Here is a 22,509-nt window from a genome sequence, read left to right on the forward strand (position 1 = left end):
CAACAATAATAATAAAATACAGTATCTATCTATGAAAATAAGGAAAAAACTCTGAGATGTAAAGGCATTTTAAGGAATAAGACAGGGATTGCAACATTCAAATGAATGAAAAGCAAGAATCAGGGGAAAGAAGAGACATGTAGAGAGGGAAAGGTGACAATTTTGCTGAGGAATGCTCATGTCATTTTCCCTAGGGAGGAGAGGAACGGAGTGGGGAGAAGGTGGGAGGAGAGCAGTGTGAAGAGGCTCTTGGGTACCATGGAGATGGGTACAGTGTAAAAATCTGTATACTGTAGATAAGTAAGTGGGAGGTTGATATCAAACTCCTACCAGCCAGAAACGGGCTTTGTACAGGGTAAACATGGTAAGGGGTGGAGAGAAGGCAGCATTGTTTTAGCCTCTTCCATGCTGGTTGCCTACTTAACACTTAAGACAGCAGAGGGAAGGCAAAAGCAAATGTTTTTCAAGCTTGTGCCTTTCAGTGTGACTGTTCTCTTATCTGTATCATGCCTACCAGGAATGTAAAAAATATGTTCTAGAGCTTTTCTTTTCCCAATGAAATTGTCTTGCTATTCCAGACCTGCTTTTTTTCTGTCTCTTCTTTTCATTTCAGCCTTAATTTGATTAACTGGGTGCTCATAATAAATTCATAATGCTTCTCCATGATTCGTGAATGTGGGGAAAAAAAATATGACAGATTCACTAGGAACTAAGTGTTACTTTGTGTCTGAGTAAGACAGGGTGTTTTCAAAATTCAGTCTTTGTGTTACACTGCTTTGAAAGACTGTCTCCGCTCATTTTAGGATTTCTTTGTTCTCTGGTTCTAATTTTTATGCTTTCAATGCCTATAGGACTATGTTGTTATTTATATCCATGGCCATACGGAAAATGCTATAGTTTCTAAGTGTTATGATGCACTCCTAAGAATCACTTTTTATTTTATTTTATTTTTTAAAGTTCAAGAAACAGTATAGAATGACGTATAGTTTACTAGTAGAATATTGTTATTTGTGCTATTGATTCTTCTTAAAATACAGGCTTCCTGCTGTCTGTAAGTGTGGGTAAGGCAAGCTGATACTTTGGTTCAAGTCCTACCTCCTCTGTTCCCTTAAATAGTCCTACTTGAAGCAAGCAGGCTAGTTTTGTGACTACTTCAAGTGAGAAGGATTTCTGCTTAAGGAGGCAATGCTGAAAGGTCTTTTGTATTCCAAAAGAGATGAGAAGGGGCAGTATTTAGCTGCATACAGGAATTTGGGAGTATCAGCTCTCAAACATGCACATGCATGTACAGCTTTGTCTGTCTGCGGACAGTAATGACTCTAACACTGAGTGCTTGAGCTTGCAACAACATTTTTTGATAGAGCTTCCTTAAATGGTTATTTTTTACATGCATCCAAAACAACCTTCCTGTTGTTTTGTTCCTGCAGGGGCAAAAGGATGTGAGTCTGCTCCTGAAGCCCTGTGGCTCAGAGGCATGAACCTGGCTTTGGCTCTGACAGCGTTAAATTAAGGGCAGTGGGACCTCTTTAAACAGGGTAACAACAGAGTGAAGTAAAAGGAGCAGTACATGGCTCAGAAGTAGGTAGCTGTAAGCCTATCACAGAATCACAGAATGGTTGAGGTTGGAGGGACCTCTGGAGGCATCTGGTCCAATCCCTGCTCAAGCGGGGCCACCCAGAGCAGGCTGCCCAGGCCCATGTCCAGGTGACATTTGAAGATCTCCAAGGAGGAGACTCCACAACCTCTCTGGGCAACCTGTGTCAGTGCTCAGTCACCCTCCCAGTAAAGAAGTGCCCCCTCATATTGAGATGGAACTTCCTGTGCTTCAGTTTGTGCCCATTGTATCTTGTCCTGTCCCCTGGGCACCACTGAAAAGAGCCTGTGTTTTTCCTCTTTGCACCCTCCCTTCAGGTAGTTACAGACATTGGTAAGAACCCCCCTGAAACTTAGGTTTTCCTTCTGCCATCAAATTTTGTGGACTTCCAAGAGTGGTGCTGGTGACCGATGTCATGTCTAGCGAAGGGAGCACTGGCCCGGCAGCCTTCAGAAATCCCGGCAGCTACAGCCCTGCACCTCGCAGGGACAAAAGCACATGTCTGTATGTTTGCAAGAGTGAGCTGAAGGAGTCTGAGAAAAATAAGCTGCTTAGCAAGCCAAAGGTTTACAAGAGGTGCTACAATGTGATAAAGCCCCAAATGTGAGCATAAATTGAATTTCCAACAAAGCAGTGTCCTCATAATTAGTTGGGGGGATATGCTGAGAAGTTTCTGTGGATCTGACTTGATTACTCTATGCCTAACATCCACCACTTAAACCCACCTTGCTTTCCCTTTTATCAAAACGCTTATCTTTAGAATTATGCCAGATTTATTTTTGCAAGAGCTTATATTTAAATGCTTTGTTTTCAGTAGAGTTTGGAGGAGCTGGGGGGGGATTCCTTCTCACTGCAGCCTTGTGTCCAGGACAGCTTTCTGCCCTCAGACTGGCTCTTCAAGTTAAAATGCCAATAAAAGCACAATTTCGCAGTGGTGGTGCCACTGCATGTGTGCATTCAGGAGGAAGCATGGTGCAGCAAGTTTCTCAAGACTTTAATTCGTTGTGCTGGAGGACAGAGGAGCCGAGGTGTCGGTCCCCCAGGGGTTATCAGTGTGTGTATTGGACAAGGCCGCAGGGAGGGACGGGGCCCTGTGGTGTTGCTGCAGGGCACTGCGTGTCCAATTCCCTCATCCCTAGCTGTTAACCTTGGCCAAACTGCAACAGCAGTCTGTGATAAAAGGTCCCTAGGCCCTGAAGTATCTTCTGTCATGAATTTCTAAAACTTAACGTGAGCTGTGTGGTGTGCCTAGGGTGTTCTCAGTGGTTAGAAGGCTGGCATTTCCACGCAGTGGTTATGCTGATCTCCTGTTTGTAGAAGCTTTTTTTTTTTTTTGAGCCTTTCAGACTTTAAAGGGTACAGGTTGACCCCCACGAGACAATTTATAGAGGACATCTCAGAGCATGGCTTTTAATTGGCTTTTTCTCTGAAACAGCAAAGGAAGAGCCGTTAAACTTTAAGCTGCAGTTTTACAGATGCTGATAGCCTTGTAGAGGGTGTTAATTCTAGATGTAAAAGTCAGAATAAAATAGGTCTTGGGTGCTTCAAGTATAGTTTGCTGCTGGTAGGAGCACCAAAACAAGTGACTCCAGTATATAAACCTGTGAAGAAATGTAGGTCCCTACCCAGAAGAAAGGGCCAGCGGTAGTGGGAAGCTTCTTCAGCATTTCTCAGTGGCTGCCAGTGGCAATCAGCACAGTGGATGTGGTGAACCACAAGCACAGGACCTCATCTGTCCGCATTCCCTTGAGTTTTCTTCTCAGACTTCTGTGGTTTTGTGTTAGCTACTGGAAATGGGCATCTGAGAAGTGAAGTGCTGTGATCTGGAGTCTGATCCTCAGTGATTTATGAAACGCTGAACCTCATAGCCCCAGGGCTAAACGTGCAAAATAAGGAATAGCAGCAGCATTGACTGATAACATGCTATCTTTCTAAGTTGAGCACAATTAATTGTGTGTTTATATTATTTTACTCAAGTTTTCAATATTGTAGTCTATGGGAGAGGGTATCAGTACCTTTACCTAGTAGTAAGAAGGTAGTCTTGTACCATTCTTCTCAGTGTGTGGTTCCTAATGAGTAAGGTTCAAATTTGCACCGTACAACAGTTAATTTGCATTGAGAATGAAAGCACAAAGCTTGATCAGATATGCACTCTGACAATCATCAGCTCTTCTTCATGTGATGTTGAAAATACATGTTATGTTAATGTCTGCTTCTTTGTTTCCACAGGTTCTGCCTGGCATACTGCAGAAGCATTGCTGTATTTTGCCTGACAGGAACACAGGTAAACTTTTCTCTTAATGAGTTAATATTGGATTATGGTTTGGAGAAATACAAACACAAACTGGATTATATGGAGAAGTCCTGTTTGCTACTTAGAGTCACTGAAGTCTGTTCTAGTTAGCGATGGACTGGGTACTTAGCTTGTTTAAATCATCTGCTTTCATATGAAGATTTTGTGTTTTCTGTTAGCTTTCTGGAGCTATTGCTTTTGTAGAGATTGCTATCAGGTCTTGCTTATAAGGGTACTTGTATGAATTTCTGAAGTGTCTCTTGTTAATTATAAAGTTACAGTTCTGGAGAGAAAAGAGAAAGAGTCTGAAATCCGGTCCTCTTGACTCACAAAAGTGTTAAGCAGTAAGTCTTGTGCTAGTTCTGACTGCAGATAAATGCTTGCTTTGTGCTTAGTTTTTAGATACTAAGGGGTTAGCATATGACACAGGGTGTATCATTAATGATGCCTTGCTATTGTGCAGGAGGAGACTTAAATAATAAGTTTGTGACCAGAACAAATCACTTGATGAGAACAATAACATGGACAAGAAGAAAACGATTAAGTAATTTTACATTCTTTTATTACAGGGAAAACAATTTCTTCTAAAATTAGCTTTAAAATCCTTTTTAGAATGTTATAAATTGGGTGAAACTGACAGAATATTGATGGAATTGTGAGTTTGATTTAACAGACTAATTTCAGAGAGGCAAAAGAAAAAAACACAGCTTGTTTTCAGTACCTTTTTATATGAATATATGTGTATATATGTGTATAATATATGAATGCTTGCAGCTCTTAAGACTTCTTCCCTCTTTTTCCCCCCCTTCCAGTAGCGACAATTAAAACAAACCGGTTTGTTCCCTGGCTTGCTGTTACTTGTATTTCAGGTGCAGTTTGCGCTGAGCGTAATTGCATAGAGAACTTGACGACTGTGTTGAACTGTAGTGCAACTTGTGGTTACCTGCAACTCCTCAAAGAAAAGTTAAAATCTCATTTCCATTTTCATCTGTGAACATGGGAGGAGTACATTATAGTAAGACAGTTAATAATACACCTCTTCTGGAAAGAATTTGAAAGTTTGTAATTAGTGAACAGATTGCAGACAGATTTTGCCTTTGTATTTATTTCATGGTTTCCTGAAAACTTTGCCAAGGAGACACTGTATAATGACCAAAGCCTGTTTTGTGTGTTAATATCCTGTGCTGATTACCTTTTTAAATTTTATCTGTAGTAGAAAGATTTGATCCAGGTTCCATCGATGACCAAACTCTTCTTGACTTGTACAGAAGTGCAGCAAGTAGAGGGCAAAGCCAGTGTGATGGCCTGGTGTTGGGCACTGAGAATCTGACCATTTGGCTAAACAGGGTGAAATATGCCTTCATAATCAATATCAAGAAAGCCATTTATATAGAATACCAAGCACCTACTAAATCCCATTCACTTTCGGAAGTGCGTTCATTTGGGCATGAGAGAAGCTTGCTGGTAAAATTGGTATTGCTGGTATTGTTTTGAAGATTTTTGACCTAGGCTCTTTGAAGAAGAATCCTATCAGTTTCTGGCATGTAACAACTTCTGTACAACCCAAGCACACTTAGGTATGAAAATAGTTGTCATTTCTACTGCTTCTATGTGACTGCTACAAGTATTTTTATGCCTACCTACTGTGTAGTTGGGAGTTGCCAGCAGGTGCAAAGTAGATAATGTCTGTGTTCCATTTTCCCTGTTTCCCTCATTTATGGTGTTTAAATCCTTGGCAGAAAGGAGGAGAAGAAGAGTTCAGAGAGGATGTGGGGGGTTTTTCAGTTTCTTCTTGGAGGAGAGGAATGACTGAATTTCTAGCAGGTTGCAGGTGCAGTTGTAGGATCCCAACACAAAAGAGGTTAAACAGAAGTGAGAAGATTACTAGTGTATTGTCTGAGCTGCAAGCCCTCTTGCCAGGATTTTGTGGGGGTACATTTTGTCAGTCTGTTTTCAACCAGCGGAGCTGTGCTCTCCAGGAGCTCTTACGGGTGGAGCTGTGGCCTTTGCAGGGGGGGTTGCCCTCTGCAGCCCTGAAAAGAAGGGCTCAGTTTGCATCCCCTTCCATTCACGTTTTCTCATGTAACCCAGAGTGAATAATTAAGGCTGTCTGCCCTTTCTTTGCTCCTTCCTGTCATCTGCGTGTCTGCTTGATGGAGGCAGCTTGGAACTACTTCACGGTGGGGGATTTACATTGCTGGGACGCTGAGTTTGGTTGATGGAGTCGATTAGAGATAGGTGAGCCATTTTCCTGTTTGATTGTGTCAGAATCCACGAGTCCACACTAAGAAGAAGGCATTCATTAAATTTCCGTAAACTTGGAAAGTGCTATTTGAATTCAGACGTGTACATTGTATATAATCTTGGCCAGCTCTGTTCTCATTGAGTCTGGAGAAACAGCCGGATTGCAAGCTTCAGATCTTTGTGTTCAGTTGCTGGTGTTTGGAGGAATTTAGGGATGTGCAGAGCTGGGTGTTGTTCCTAATGAAAAGAAGAGAGGGAGAAAGAGATGGACGGGGGGATGGGAGATGAAAGAGAGGAAGAAGCATAAAACAAGACCTCCAAAACCACTAGAGAAGAACACAGATGTGGGGAGGAGGACGGGTGAAAGGCAGAAGCAGTAGCAGTTTCCCCACTTGTTTATATCTATTCAGCAGTACAGGAGTTTAGGAGTCTTCAGCTACGGGTTGAAGAGTGCCACTCTGACCAACCTCTTTCACAGTTTTAGCGCAGGAGCTGCTGGGGATCTGCACCCCCAAGAAGGAAATGAGCCCTGGGGAATGGTGGAGCCAGTGCTGCCAGGCCATCCCCTCACCTGGCTGCCCTTCAAGCCTTGTCTGTCCTGGAGCCTCAGGGAATACATGTAACAAGTCTTTGAATTAGTATGGCCCTGTCTTGCCCATGCCCTGGAAAATTGCACGTCCCACTGACGCTTCCTTCACTGTGGAAAAAGTTGAAGTGCCACCACGTACTCTCTTGGTGTCAATATTCTGCATTTGTAAACCAGAGGACAGAGCTATGCATGGGAAGAAACGACACAGGGGCACGGATCACCTTCCCCATCTACTGCAAACTTTTATTTTCAGTGCTTATAGCTTGGCTATGAAAACATTTAATGCAGAGCCTTTCAAAAAGGAGGATAGAAGGTAATTCAGCTGCTATCTAGCAATGCAGTTTTGGAGGAAGACACGTATTTAACAAGATTAGGTGTTTCAAAGGTGGAAGGTTTTATTTTTTAAACAAGTAAAGCAGTTACAAGATCTCAATGTCTGAGTTGAGTGCTTGCATTAAACTTTTCTAATAGATGATGATGTTTCATTTCTGAAGTGTTAATTTATTTGTGGCTTTCCTTTAATCACAAGTATATTTTCATTACTAAATTAAAAAAATTCATACGGCATGTATTGGCGTAACATGTGTTCATTACCATGTTAGCTGGTATCCAGAACCTGTATTTGTCACATAACCCATGCCTCCAGAGGCAAAACATCCCAGATAGACACCTTTATTCTGTACTTCCTTCTTGTTTGCCCTAAGCACAACAAAGAGCTTCACTGATATCCCGTCCTGGTTTCTTTCCATCTCCTTTAAGTTAACCAGCCAGCAGCAACTGGGTGCATTAGCAGGTATAAAGTTAATTGGAAGAAAACCAGTTACATGCTCTGTACAGGTGTTACTAACAAGTTCATAAGGGGAAACAGTGTGAAGGTACTAATGACCTGGCAGGGAGCAGCTTGCTTATTTCCTTGAATTATATTCCTCTCTCTTTCAAGCTGCAGCTGGAAGAAATAAGCCACTCCTACTGATGGATGCCCACCACCCTTGGTGCATGCATGCAGCCAGCGCAGCCAGCCATAATTCCCGTTACAAATATTTCCAGGAATGATCCATCCCCAGCCTACTGGAACTCGTCAGCCAAGTCCCTCTCTTGCTGTATGAGCACTTCTGTAAATCTTAAACAGATGCCAAGGCTGTCATTTCCCTTCTCCCCTTAGCAAGGTTTGCAGTTATGATGATGGTTTGGAGAGCTGTTTGTATAGTACGAGCAGCGCGTTTGGTTTCTACCCTTGAAATGAAGATAGCCTTTAAGTACAGAATATCTTGTCATTCCTTAAAAAAAAATATTAAAAAAATAAAAAATTGAGAAGCAGAAATGCAGCTTTGAAAAAGAGAAGTCAGTGTTCAGTGATGTGGATTACTTCTTAAAATATTTTTTTTTAAATTGTTTTATTTCTGGTCTTGCTTGAAGTAGAGCTCTTAGGCAGTGCATGTGGGTTGTTTAGCTATAGATACTTTCACACAAAGAAAAAGAGGAAATACATCTGAAAGCTTACGCTTTTGTGTATGCTATGTTTAAGCAGGCTCAGACTAGATCAGTGAAATATTTGGAGTTTGATTTTTGCCTGTGCCAGGGCTCCCAGCATTGTGATCTGGCCCTGTAAGTGATCCTCAAGGTGAGTACAAATATACCTGGTATAGCAAAAAGGGAGTTATCAGTGGGACTCATTAACAGAGTGTGCTCTGTGCAATTTTTACCGTTGCTGCAGCTGTTAAATGAATATTCTTGCACCGCAGAGATGCTGATGGGTGTATGCTGTGTCTGCCGTGGATGTGCTCTTGAAGCACAGTTATTAGTTTCCTGTGATGCAAGAAAATTGCACAAGCAGCTTCTGTACTATCCTTTTCCGTCATAGCTGTGAGTTTGATACGTGGTGGACTGCTAAATTTGGGCTCATTTTTTCTGCTGAAGATCCCAGAGGAAGTAATGAATCAGTAGTCACTAACAGCTTCTTGTGTTGATTCGTTCTCTGGTGCTTTAAGCTCGCATTTCCTCTCTGATGGCAAAGGAGAGCGGAGGTAAAATAAAGCACAGCCACACCTATCAGGATGACTTGATTCTGATAAATAGCTCTGTTAAACTTTAAATAACACTCTTCAAAAAAAAGAGAAAAGAAAGATTTATGTTTTCTCAAGTTTCTTCATCATCCATTTTCAGGTCAGCTCTTGTGTGCTGATACTGAACTTGCCCAAGACATTACATCCTTCGTTATAATCGTTCTGTTTTGTCCATTATATTGGCTGAAATTACATTGACACAAAGTGGGACCAGTGTTCTGTTCTCTACAAAGAATGAATAATATCTGTTTGAGAAAGTGGTAATTGCTTTAGATACAAAAGCAGGAGTTTAATAATAACCGATCTCTTGTTTGGGTAAAGCATAGCCCAAGACAGTAATGTTTCATCCTTCTTTTGTTTGCTTTTCTTCCTGTTGCTTGAAGAGCAAATATTGAACAGGAGAAAAATCTAAGATGGTATTAAAAAGAATTCCTCTATGAAACTTTACTAAAATGAGTAAAGAAGTTAACATTGCCTTTTTTTTTTTTTCCTCCTTAATATGTACAACTGGGTTGCCCTAGTAGCTTTTATAACACAGGGAATGTGGAGTGGTGCTCAGAACCAATGTGCTTTATAGCTAGCAAATACATTACTAACTTCTAGTTTTTTTGTTTGTTTGTTTTCCCATATATACATTTGTTAAACTGCAATGGATGTTTATGAAAAGAGCCATCCATATGACTGGGCTCAAAACAACACGTGTATGGACTGGGCAGCAGCCAGTTTGATTTCACAGAAGGAATTACAGGACAGTGTCTGGAAGCCAAAGCTCTGTTACAAATATAAGTTACCCTTTTTGCTAGTATATCATCCTCCATCTGAACGTTTCAGGGTACTTAATTAATTGTGATGGATTTTTGCCTGGTGCAGCTGAGATAAAGAAATTTTATCCTTACGTTTTACAGAAGATGAAGTCAGATTAGCAGCTGTTGCAACGCAAGAATATTCACTAGGGTTACGTGTAATCCTGCTTAGAAGTCCTTTGCCTGACTCGAGGCTGTCCTTTTCCTTTCAAAACGCAGCTATAGATTTTTAGGCAGCTCCTGCAGGCTTCACCTGCTGCCTGCTTGCTGAGTTCAACACGAGCACTCTCATTCAGATGTTCAGCTGCAGGCTGCCTGCTGGTACTTTCCAGCCCTGTTTCCATGGAAATGAGAATTAGAGGGGTGAAAATAAAGCAAGAGTAAGTATTTTCTTAATCTTCTGCTTAATCCGGAAGTTCTCATACCTTGCTATCAAGGTTGTTTGCTTTTAGTTGGCCAGTCGTGTGATGCTAACCCTTGCAAAATAAAAAATAAATAAATTCCTCTCATTTAGAGCTGTTGTGAGCAATTCCAGGTACAATAACTCTGTAGAGGTGCATGGGGTCACCAGTAAAGGATAGAGAAGGGAGAACTGAACTGGACTGTGCAAGCATAAACAGATGAAAGGGTGTGAAGTGATATCCCATGGCAGGGGTGATAAGCTGTGACAGAAGTTCTGGTCAAATGTAACTCACATTGTGAAAAATGTTGACAGCAATTAATTGGAGAATGAACCTGGGGGAGGAAAACATCCTGGCCAGAGAAGATCTAATTTAAATGCTCCAGTCTGAGTGTGAAACAAAGAATATCCTTCAAATGCATTTGAAGCATAATTTGGACTCTTATTTCTCCCTAGAGATTCCTGCTCTCCAGCCCCTTTTCCCCTGCATTACTGACCTGACCTGACCAGCAGAGTCAGGGCTGCAGAACAGAAGCTGTGTGAAGGGGTGTATGGGGGAGTGAATGTCCTAGTTAATGCAAGCAACTCATGCTTATGTTCACTCTTCTGCCCTTTCCCCACTGGCTGAACCTCAGCCTATGTTTAATGTTAGCCTTTCCTTGGGAAGAGGAGGTCTGGGCTCTCTGGACTGTTTTCCTTACTCTGCCAGCAGTGATCAACCAAGCTAGCAGGGAGGCAGGAACAGGAGGGACCCAGCCTCCGCCGTGCCCAGGGAGGATCAGTTATACCCACATCTTTCCTAACAGATGTCTGGTAGCCTTTCCAGGCCTTTTTTTCAGGTTTCCTGACGTTAACACTGAAGACTTTTCCTTATTCATAACCCATGTCTTCCTTGCTGCAACTTGAGCTCGTTAATTCATCTGGACAATAGGTGCCTTCTGTTCCCCAGCTCCTTGTAGATACCCTGTCTGAAGGCTTTATTTGGTCTTCCCTCTCCTTAGGTTTTGTCATCTAGGCTAAAAAATTCCCCTTTTCCCCCTCTTCCATGTATGTTACACTAGCATACATCTAAAACTGCCTTTTTTTTTTTTTTTCAATGAGCCTTTTTTATTCCCACCTGGATTTGTTTAGAAAAGAGTGCAGAGTGTAACTGTTCTCTAAACGTGACATGATTGTTGATTAGCTCATGTCTAATTTTCCATTTTTACTTTACATAAACTTTCATATACTTTTGTCTGTGTCCTTTCTTCCAGAAGACTTGATTGACTTGGCTGAACATGTTAACTCTGGCTAGAGACTTGGAAAAGAAGGGCTTTTTTATTTGTTTTTCTTTTGGAAAGATGATCTGATGGTAGGAATGAGTGAAATTAAAATAGTTAAAAATCAGGAGGTTTGGGTAAAGATACTGAACTTTTTTATTTTAATATTCCTGAGTGGGTGGGGTTTCACTTCTGGATTTCCTGATTCTCTTCCCCTCACCCAGCCCACAAGGTGAATACAAGCCTATTACCTCAACTTGGGTCTTCAGTCAGTGTTTCACTCTAGCTTTTCTAATACCTACAGAGGATCAGCAGCACAGGGAGAACGGCTGTAAGGGACCAGGGTGCTGGTTCCACTTCTCGCAATGATTCAGCGTGTGGATAAGGAGCAACTGGCAAGAGCTGAAGAGCAGATAGTTTGCAGTGATGTCAAGGGGGAGCCAGCAGGCTGTGTAAGAAATCATTTTCTAATGTTAGTTTGCATCCTTTGGGTCATTTGGACCTCTTAGTGCTTTGAGATGTCTAGCTAGAATAAGGAACTGCGAACTTGTAGTCTCAAACCAGACAGAAGACTACCCTGTCGTATTGGATTTGGTTCTACTTATGGCTGTCCAGTTTAATGCACTAAAATCCAGTTTCTGTGTGGTGCAAAAATACAGGTGGTTTGGTGTAGACTCAGACTTCAAATGGGACAGGGCTATTATCTCAAGGTTGGTAGGGCCTCAGGCTTCAGTATCTTGAATACTTCAAGTTCTTCAGTATCTTCACAAAATCAGAGAGAATTTGAAGTTGGCAGGACCTCTGGAGGCATCTGCTCCAACCCCTGCTCAAGCAGGGCCACCCAGAGCAGGGTGCCCAGGCCCATGTCCAGGCGTCTCTCGAAGATCTCCAAAGAAGGAGACTCCACAGCCTCTCCGGGCAACCTGTGCCAGTGCTCCAGTATTCAGGAACCTTGAATACTTCAATGTCTTCAATGCTTTCAGCTTTAGAGCTAATTAAGATTTGTTGTTCTACATGCAATAGTTGGACAGGTCAGGAGATTCTGGATATGTGTGAGGATAAAATTGTTTAAGACTCTAGCTGGCACAGATCTCTGTGCCGTTTGGATTATGAAGCCAAAACCACCATCTTAGCACAGTGCTCTACTGCTTCAGCCTTTTCATAGTACCCTAGCTGGCTGGAAGTCCTTTTCGGTGTTCAGCATCCTTCACTGTGCCCAGTTCCTCCCTCCTTTCTGATGTTTTTTCCCGCTCATTACCATTTTTGGAAGTCATGATTGTGTTTCACCCCAAACTACGTAGTCCCCAAACCAAAACTGAGCAAGCGAGTTCGCAGATGTTTGGATGTCGTATTACATGTTTCGAGATCAATACAACATCCTCCCCTGAAAGGCAGGGCTGACTAGCCCTGGTGCTCTGGGGACTAAATATAACCCATGAGCTGTAAAATACCACTTTCACAGCGATCTCAGCCTCATGTGCATTGACGAGGATATGTGTGGGGGAGCAGGGGCTGAAGAAGGGGCTCTAACTTGGTAAAGCTTACTTCTAGAGGCAGAGATGTGAGTGGGCATATGTGTTTGCCATCTCTTTGTCTAGCATCAGAAGAGCTCTGGTGGCTGAAGGTGTGTAGGAAGGAAATTCTCTTCAGAAAACAGCATCTCTTGCAGGAAAGCTTACTTGACCTTTATTTCTGAGATGTTTTGTAAAGCGTTCCCAGTGTGTACAGCTTGGCTACCAAAGGAAGAGATAACAAATGTACATCATAAACTCCATACAGCTCTGATAACCAGTCATGTTAATAATGTGGCTAAGCATTGCTAAACGAAAACAGCGAGTAGAATGGCTGATTTCTATATGCCAGAGGTCAGGATTTTTATTTTTCAGTGCTTCCATCTATCTGTGAAATGGTTGCCCAGGCAGTATATGAGTCACGTGGACTGAGGGGGTGTGTATGTGTCTGTGAGTGTACTATACACAGGCATTCTCTTGCAGAGGAATACAGTTTTGAGGTCCACTGCCAAAATGTACGGTGTTGCCAACACAGTGCAGTGTGTGGGTAGAGGTAAAGAGCATGTAATTGAGCAGAGAAATCGAAAGACAAATTTCTACTCATGCTGTAAGGTAAAATGTGCTTCTAAAGAAGATAAAATCTTAGTACTGTTTTGTAGAACAACCACCCATTAATGGCGAGGAGCACAGGGAATTCATATTGCTCTTGGAGGAATATAGCTGTAATGCAGCTGGAGGAGTCTTGGATTCATCGGTTTCGTATGGATGCAACAGGCCACGCTGGGACTTCGTTCCCACTGGAGGATCTGGCTTTGATTGTGGGCCAGAAGAAACTGTTCCCTCACCTTTTAAAGGTCTCAGTGCCTACGCTGAACTATCTGTGCTCCCTGTTTCATTAGTGTCGTGTCTCACTCAGCCACTGTGAGGCAACTTGAAAATTAGGACAGATCTTTTGACTGGTATGCATTAATCGTTCAGTTGTGCAACACACAGAAGTAACAAACACATTTTTATTTGTTGCCAGTTCCTCAACATTATATACTTTTTTTTTTCTCCTTAAATTTAAATTCAATTTTTCAACTAGTTTGTTGTCCTAAAAATATATTGTTCTTTGATTTGGGAAGAATCCCAGTTCTGAGAGGAGGGACAGCATCGTAAGTGCCCGTTAGGCTCTTATCCCAGACTCAGTTCAGTTCTACGATAATCTCCATTTTTGTGGAACCTCTTTTGAAGAACAAAACATTATTTCTTTTTTTTTCAGGGAACATGGGAATAATGGATATTAGCTAAAAGTTTTCTTGTAAAAAGGATGTAAGTTAGAAAAAATGAGGAATAGAGCTCACATTGCTAACTCCTAAAAATATATATACATATATTTCCAGAAATCATGTTTGCTTTGTTTTGTCCTTCCCCTACCCCCATTTTTACTAGAAGAGTGGGACAGTATGGGGAATTGGGTCCTGTGTCTGAGATGCTCAGTGTTAGGTAACTTTTTTTTTTTATTATTATTTTTTATTTTATTTATTATATAATTTTTATTTTTATTTTCATAAGATGCCCGAGCGATGCTTGGTTTGCTCTAAGGCATGGTGCTTAATTTGAAGTAGTCTGCCAAATGTTTAGGACTTGTATTTAACTCCCTAGGATTAAATAACAGACTTAAAAAGCTGTGGCATACAAGCCTCTCCATGAGAAAAACATGGGCTGTGCATTTTCCAGAAAAAGACATCCCACTTCCACTGATGCACTGGTGGAGACTTCTGCCAGATCTACCTTTTTTCTTTCACCTGACTTTATTAATGTACAATTTTTCCCGTCCTCCTTTCTTCTTCTTCTATTAGCTGGGGGGGTGGGAGAACTAAAACTACATTTTGTTATCAAAACATCAGAGCTGTTCATGCTTTCCATTTAAAGATAACCTACAGTGATATTCTCTATGCTTAAAAGGGTTGTTCTATGCTAGAATGGTTTTATTTGTAGTAATGCTGCATGACGTGGTTCTCCTGTCTTTTGGGATACTATAACATAATAGGCACTATAAATAACAGCTGCTAATGTCTACAATCGTGCACAACAGGCAGTAATTTAACCACTTGTCTCCTTTCTGTCATGATGGGAAATATCAAATGTTTCTGCACCAATAAGGCATCCGATCCCCGAAGCTGCTAGTGGTGGTTATTGTAGAAGTACGTGACGGGAGGCAGCTCTGTGGCCTCTGTACTTGAGATTAAAACGTAGCAAATGCTTCCATGCATGTGGTTTAGGTGTCTCAGTGTGACTCTGCTTTGGACAAGACACTCTCCCAAACTGGCAGGCAAGAGGAGGAATGCTGTTGAGCAGGGAGGAAAAGCAGATGAAGAGCTCAGGAACAGCAAAAAGTGTCCTGTTAGCTTATCTCCCTTGTGGCAAGGATCACCGGGGCAGGGAAGGGGCAGAGAAGGAAAGTGGCATTTCCGTACACCTCTGTGAAAGTAATTCTGCAAGACTGGATGCACATTGTCATTTGTAGATGCTATTAATTTTATTGAAATATATTAGTCTGCTAGACTTAGGCAGTTAACTGCTTAAGTGAGGAATTGTGAATTTGTAGTTGACTAAGAGGGTGCTGTGAACAAGCAAACAATAAGGGTGTTATTCGGACGTGGCTTAAAATCAGGGAAGAGGCGATGGGCAAGAGCACAGCCCCGCAGAAACCACGAGAAGCATAACTCACAACAGTGTTCATCTGACAGCAAACCCTGGGGATGAATCATCTGAAGATTTTCAGTGGTATATATAGGAAACCTAAACTTCCCAAAGAATAACGATGGCATGACAGAAAGCCATGGGGGCATTTGCAGGCTGTCTTACATTATATAACGGCTTCTTGAGTGTCCTTTGTAAACTGAGGACTGATCCTCTGTACTGTACCATTAAAACTTCTTGTGAGCCAGGAGCCTCCATACTGAACATGGGCAGAACAATGCTGGAGGCTTCAGCTGACAGAACTTTAATTCATGAACCACCTTCACAAATATATTTGGAAATGGTGAGTCACAGAAGTCAGCCCACAAGGCACAAGAAATTACATCATGGTTAAACTGTAGGTGATTATAAATGTAGGGGGTAAGATATCACATAAGCTTTGGGGAAAGGGAAGCACATTTTGAAAACGCCTCAGTACTTTTTGCTCCTGTGCTTGTTTGAAGGGCAATTGGAGGAAGCAACACGAAATTGAAAAGCCTAAAGAGCAGGAATGAGCATGGCGTGGACTGTTATTAATGTGTTAAAAGGAGCGATCTCTCTCTCGTTGCCACAAAGACTTAGACATCCTGTACAGTCCGGAGCACCTCTGCATTAAGACCGGTGATCCGTGTTTCATATACCTGAATATAAATCTTGCTGATGTGTTCTGTGTGCACTAAATATATGCTATAATGATTCTTTAAAAAAGATCATTAGAATTTGTTGCCCGGTGCTGAAATTTTCGAACTCTCCCAGTTTCTATGGAAACTGTAATAGTAAGAAGACACAATAAACAAATGTGCTGTATTATAAGCCTCCTCTTCAGTAGGACATTCATTTTATTAATATTTGTCCACATTATTCTGGTGGCAGGTATTGTGCGTCTGACCGTCCAAACAGTAATGTGTCTACTTCCTTTTCACTGAAGACTTCCCTGCTACCTTTGAGGGCTTTTGCTTTGGTCTTTAATCATTTTCCTGAACCGACGGTGGGGTGGTATGTGTCAGTAGTTAGTTCATTACTGCTGGTAATACTTGCTTAGCTCATAGAGTAGTGGGTGCTTAATAACATTTAACGTGCTTCAAAAACAGGAAAATCTTAAAGTGCAGAAGTAAACTTGTCGCTCGCTAATGACAGAAAAACAAAACTTCCTTTGCCTGGGGTTCTTTTGAACCTGCTTGTTGTCTTCCAGGGGCGTAGCTGTAAAGGTCTTGCTTTCTAAGAATAACCGATATGCCTTTCGTGGAACAAATTACATCTCATAAGGTGGAGTGTCGTCTTCTGGAGCGATGCTCTGTTGCGGTCCTAGAGGCATTCTGTGCAGCAGGGAGAGCTGTGTGTGTTCTGGACTGCTAAACACCACAGAGATGGTGAGGAGGCTGGCCTCCACCTCTGCCTGGCAGCACTGGAGCAAGGAGCATGGAGCATGGAGCATGAAGCATGTCCCCTGCCATGTTGAGGGCCACGTGTGTTGCAGGCACACGTGCTGAACCAGGGAGTTTGAGCTGAGGAGGCAAATTCTCAACTCACTGTTGATACAATGAACTTCCTGCAGGATTACTGATCTCGCCTTATGTTTTAGGAATGAGCCTTCCCCTGCTGCTGAAAGAGGTAGTCAGACTTTTAAAGATAAAAACTGTGGTGAAAGAATTCAAGTGGCTTAGTGAAATCTATAGCAAGAGTCAGGGGCAGACTGAACAGATAGTGCTATATCAAAAAGATGACTTTGCTAGATTCTTTCACTTTTCATGGATGATAAAGAGTCTAACTCTTCAAAAATGTAGAGATTTGATGAATGAAAAATGAGTAAACTAAACTGTCATAGCAACAAGTTATTTTCATTTAGGCATCCTCACCAAAATAGGACATTTTCTCCCTTTTTAACTTTGAGCAGGACCTGTGCTTGAGTGGTTTTTTGGAAATGAAGAAGTCAAAACTGAAATACCCAAAGTTAGGAAGGGGTAAGCCTCTTTGTTTTTGGTGTGGTGAAGAGATTGCTGGCACTCAAGTTGCTGGGAACTTATTCTGAACTCTTTCTGTCAAGTAGGATTGCAATGAGGCCGTTACCTTTACTTCAGTTTGTAATATTAAATACATTTTAACAACTTACAGAGAATTGACATCCAATAAGCAAGATACTTCATATTTTTCATTGCTATGGACAATGTGTAATGCTTAATTCATTGAAGAACGGCTGTGTTAGTATTTGACAAAAACAATTGCTAACTTTTAGTGGTAGTTGGTTTTGAAAATGCAGAAGAGAAATTGATGTGGATGCTGGGGCTAAGGAAAGATGTTGGTCCTTTCCTGAGAAACACAAATCACAGCTCAAAACCTTGCTGTTCTCCTGGTGGCAGTAGTGAGACACCAAAAACCCAATTTTTAGGTTTATTTTTTCAGATTCTTTAACAGTATTATGTTTATTGTTGTTGTTACTCGAGAAACTTTTTGGATACAATGGCGACCAATGCAACAGAATCCTTTGATATCCAGTAAGAACTAGGCTGTTGGATGGGGCTAGAAATAGGTGTCTACTTCTGTCCATAAAAACACAAGTGTCTTGGTATCATCCAAATGAGACAGCTTCTTTAGGCAGGTCATAAAGTTTGGCAGAAACTCTTCAGATACTTTCTGTCACTTCAGAGAGACTAGCTGTGTGAGGGAGCCCTCATAACTGATGAACTCAAGGTGCTAATACAAGAACATCAGATTGTATAGGCAGAAAAAGATGATTTAGGAGGGTATTTTATTTATATTAGGAGAGTATTTTATTTTACTTGTTCTTTTTTTTTTTTTTTTTCCTTCATGGAAGATAGACTGTACGCCTGCGATATGATTGTCTTTCCATTTCTTACATTACCTTGAAATAGTTTGCATTGTCCATTTTTTAGTTTTGATTGGACTTCATGTCATTGGGAATTGAAGTTCAAGAAAAGGTAGATCTGAAATAGATTTGATTGCTTGTCCTTTTAATTGCATGAGATTTGCCTTCATTGTGAAGGCAGATTTTGCCCTTAAGGTGGACTTAATCAAAACCCCAACCTTGTAGCCGCAAAGATACAGTTCTGTTGGGAACCATTACAAGTAATCGTTGCTGGTCTGTATTCATTGTTTTCTGCTCCAGCTAGTCTCTGACTTGTTTACTCAAGTAATTTATGTGTGGGGAGGCTGTAGTCATCCTTCTTCTTTTCAAACTCTATTGTATAAGTCCTTGTGGAAGACATCCTATGTCATTTCATTATTTTTATTTTGTTGAGTTGTAACTCAAGAGCATCACAGATCACAGATATATTCTCTGATGCTTTGTGTTTTCCTTTTCCTTTAGGGCCATTCACAACTCAGCATAGTCAATAATTCCAGTCTTCTCCCTTGTTGGTAGTTCTTCTCATCCTTTTTTTTTATTTATTTATTTGTCAGCTTTATCACTTTATTAGATATTTTGCTGATTTCCATGCCTAATGTTTTGTGGCTCCCTGTAGGTTTTTTCTCTCTAGTTTTGCGTCCTTCTTTTTTATCTGATTTTGTTCTTTGTAACTTACCTATTTTTTCACTTTTTTTTTTTTTTTAAATCATGTAAGAGACACTTCTTAGGTTGATATTCAGTGTGCTTAAACTTAAGTACTTTACTCTTTGCGGCTAGCACATTCTTAACTATTTGGCATTGGGTAACGCTGGGATGATTTCTCTGAAAAAAAATCTTTTAACATAGAGTCATGCAAGTTATTGACAAATTACTCTCAACAGTAAACTGCAGAGCATCTTTAACTCTCGCTGACATCTCTGCTTGGCATTTTAGAAGACATATGGCTTCCTGAAAAACTGTGTTGTTATTTGTCTTGAATTTTGTTGCCTCACTGTTGGATCTTTTGAATAAGGTATAAAAGCTGCACCATAAATATTTCTTTTCCCATTTAAGGAATCTGATGGAAGGCAAGGCTTAACCTTAAGCTTTCTAAGAGAACCTGGGAGGTTTTGCTTGCACTACACATCTTTTGGTGTTTCTTGGTTATCCACTTCCCCCTGGCATTGGGCATGCATGCACAGCACAGTAGGTCTTAAATTTTGTCTCTCAAGACATGTGAGTAGGATAGAATGGGAGTGCCAAGAGTCTGTTCATTTTGCAAAAGAAACAAAAATGTGTTGCTGTATTTTGTTTCTTTGTTTTTGTGGGTGGTCAGTAAAGTTAAGGACGGAACTTGCATCATCCATGCTTACATTCTCTGGCTTTCCTATTTGCACCCTGGCCAGCCATAGTGAAGGCAGGTCAGTCATGCCACAATGTTGTTGCTCTTTAGATTGAGTTTTCAAACTCCCACAAGCAGCATGTCTTCTCTAACACAATTGATTCCTATTGCCTGTGGTTTGCTTTTCAGAAATATTCTTCCTTTCCAAGAATCATGGTTTACATTTCCTAAGTTCTAGATAGGTGATAAATAAAGCTTGTCCATAATTCAGGCTCTCCGGTACAGTTTAGTAATATCTCTATCTTTGTCTTCATGAGCATGTTCTGTACTGTCACCTTTGGTATTTTCCTTATGGGTGGCGACTGTGAACTTACAGTATAATCTGCCTATGAACACAACTTCTTGTGGAATTGTTGCCTAATTCTGTACAGAATCATGGAACAACCGCTCAAAGCCCCATCATGGTTCAACATGGCTCAAAACCCCGTCCAACCTGGTCTTGAACACCCCCAAGGGTGGGGCATCCACAGCTTCTCTGGGCAGCCTGTGCCCATGCCTCACCACTCTCTGTGTCTGTGTGAAAAATTTTTTCCTCATACCTAATCTAAATCTCCCTTTTTTTGTTTAAAACCATTACTCCTTGTTCTATCACTCCACTCCCTGATAAATAGTTCCTCCTCAGCTTTCTTGTAGGTCCCCTTTAGATACTGGAAGGATATAGTTATATATATATATATGTATGTATGTATGTATGTGTAAGCTATATGTATATAGTTTAATGGCAATGTGAATGATAATTTCTCCTCGGGTGGACTGTCTGGAGAATGTGAAATATACAAGAATTCTGCCTAATGGCATATTGTTTAATCTAATCTAAAACTTACTGTAGTAGGAGAAATTAGGTTTCTTTTTTTCTTTTTTTTTTCATCGTAATTGTATCTGATCTGATGGCTTTTCATGGGTTTCCCGTGCTTTCCATTTTAACTCATTCAGATGATAGATCATATAGTCTTTCATCCTTCGCTAATGCAAACTCTGTTTGTACCCACTGGGAGGTCACTCCTGATGGCTGTGTAGCTTAGGGCAGGTTCCACAACTTTCTAAGGCTATGTTAGAAAGGTCCATGTTTGATTAGCCTTACAATTAGATATTGTGCAAAACTCTTCAAACTGAATGTACCCTGTTGCAACTTTAAACCTACTGGTGTTTGTTCAGTCCGTCATGGACACAGAGGATAGATGAGTGCTTCTATTTTTGCAGTGGTGTTTTTATGTACCAGGAAACTTACCCTGCATTTGAGATTTCTCTTTTCCAGGAAAAAATATCGAAATAGATTCTTGGCCCTTGACTGTATTTTCTAAACCTGATGGGAAAAGGTAAATCTTGCATTCACAAAGTCCTTTTCTGGAGTGTGATATGATTGCATTGAAATATGCTCTTTCAGTGGGAACAAAATGTGACCAGAGTTCATTGATTCCAAGACTGTCCTGTAGTTATTCAATGTTTTTGTTTGTTTGTTTGTTTGTTTTCTGTGTGTATATATGTTTGTTTTGTTTTGTTTTTGCCCAAACACAAACTTTTAAAAATTTTATTAAGCTTTGCCTCTGTTCTGACACTAATTGAAAAGCAAATGATGCAGGCCAACACAGCAGCCCAGCAGTATTAATGCTTCCTAAATTATGTGAATTGGAAGCGTAAGAAGAAAGTCTCAGTTTAAAAGCTCAGTTTTAGGAAGGCCGTTGTATGTTCATTTATAGATTGGTTCTTCATTATCGAATATATCCTCTCTCCATTCTAGCCTTCCTGAAATCCTCCATCTGTGGTAAATCATGCCTTTTTTAAAAGAATTCTTGTTTCTGTATCCTTATCCATAGTACTTAGTTCATTCCATTGAATTAATTTAGAAGTGATCTTTGCAGAAAGCCAAGAAAAACATTTAGCATGTTCTCATTAATGTCAGCACTGGAATTTTTAACACAAAAGTTTAATTTGTGCTGTAGTTACTGACTTTGGGGTGCACAGATAATATTGCATGTTCACCAGTCAATGAGTAAGTGATAGTCAAAAATCAGATGACTGACTACAGTGACTTATTTCTACGTTCCATATTGGCATATTTTTATAAAATAACTACCATCCCAGTGGTAATCTGTGTTTTCTTTACTTAAGTATTTTTAATTGAATATGGTCACATTCAAATTACACAATAAGAAGTAAATATGTAGGAGTTTAATCGCTCTGTTTTCTTATGTTATACAAAATATACAAATTCAGTTAGGCATCTTGCTGCAATAATGAATTTGAACATTAAGTATTTTATGCAAATGATTTAAAGATCATATATGTATGTAGTAAAAGCTGCATAATTGTCTTCCACCTAGGTTTCTTCCCCTGCAAATTTTTTAGTATTAAAACATTTTTTCACCTTGTGTGTGCCAGTTACTTTTTTCTAATGGAGTCTGAAGAAACTGTAGCCCAATTATAGCTGCTTTGGGTTTTTTGAAAGCCTTTACTTAAAATCTTATTTTTTTTATTATTATTATTTATTTATTGCATACGGAATTTTAGTTCCAACTATTGCTGTGCAAGTCAAAAATAGCTTTATATTCTGTCTGGGATGTTCATTAATGCATCCGGGAAGTGTGTTAAAATAATGTTTTAAAGTTCGGTGAGTTTGTCTTTGTTGAGGATCGCATCAGCCTGGTTGTCAAATGCAAAGGTTATTTCTAAATATGGATGTGTAAATTAAAATGATGCAGAGCTGGCTTCTGGGCTTTCTGTCATCACAGATAGGAAAGTTTCTGTAGGCCTGATTTCTTCCTTGATTAGGACCTGATACAGCAAA

At 40.5% G+C, this 22,509-nt stretch overlaps 1 protein-coding gene across 3 annotated transcripts in view; it reads left to right on the top strand.

Annotated features, from left to right (window-relative positions):
* Positions 1-22,509, top strand: part of DLGAP2 (DLG associated protein 2) — a 462,298-nt gene that overhangs the window by 77,230 nt on the left and 362,559 nt on the right. For all 3 annotated transcript variants that reach the window (XM_040552625.1, XM_040552624.1, XM_040552626.1), the window contains one exon: positions 3,824-3,878. In XM_040552625.1, coding sequence (XP_040408559.1) covers positions 3,824-3,878 — 55 coding nt within the window. The remainder of the gene's footprint in view (positions 1-3,823; positions 3,879-22,509) is intronic.

The sequence above is a fragment of the Cygnus olor genome, chromosome 3 (assembly GCF_009769625.2).
Source record: "Cygnus olor isolate bCygOlo1 chromosome 3, bCygOlo1.pri.v2, whole genome shotgun sequence".
NCBI lineage: Eukaryota > Metazoa > Chordata > Aves > Anseriformes > Anatidae > Cygnus > Cygnus olor.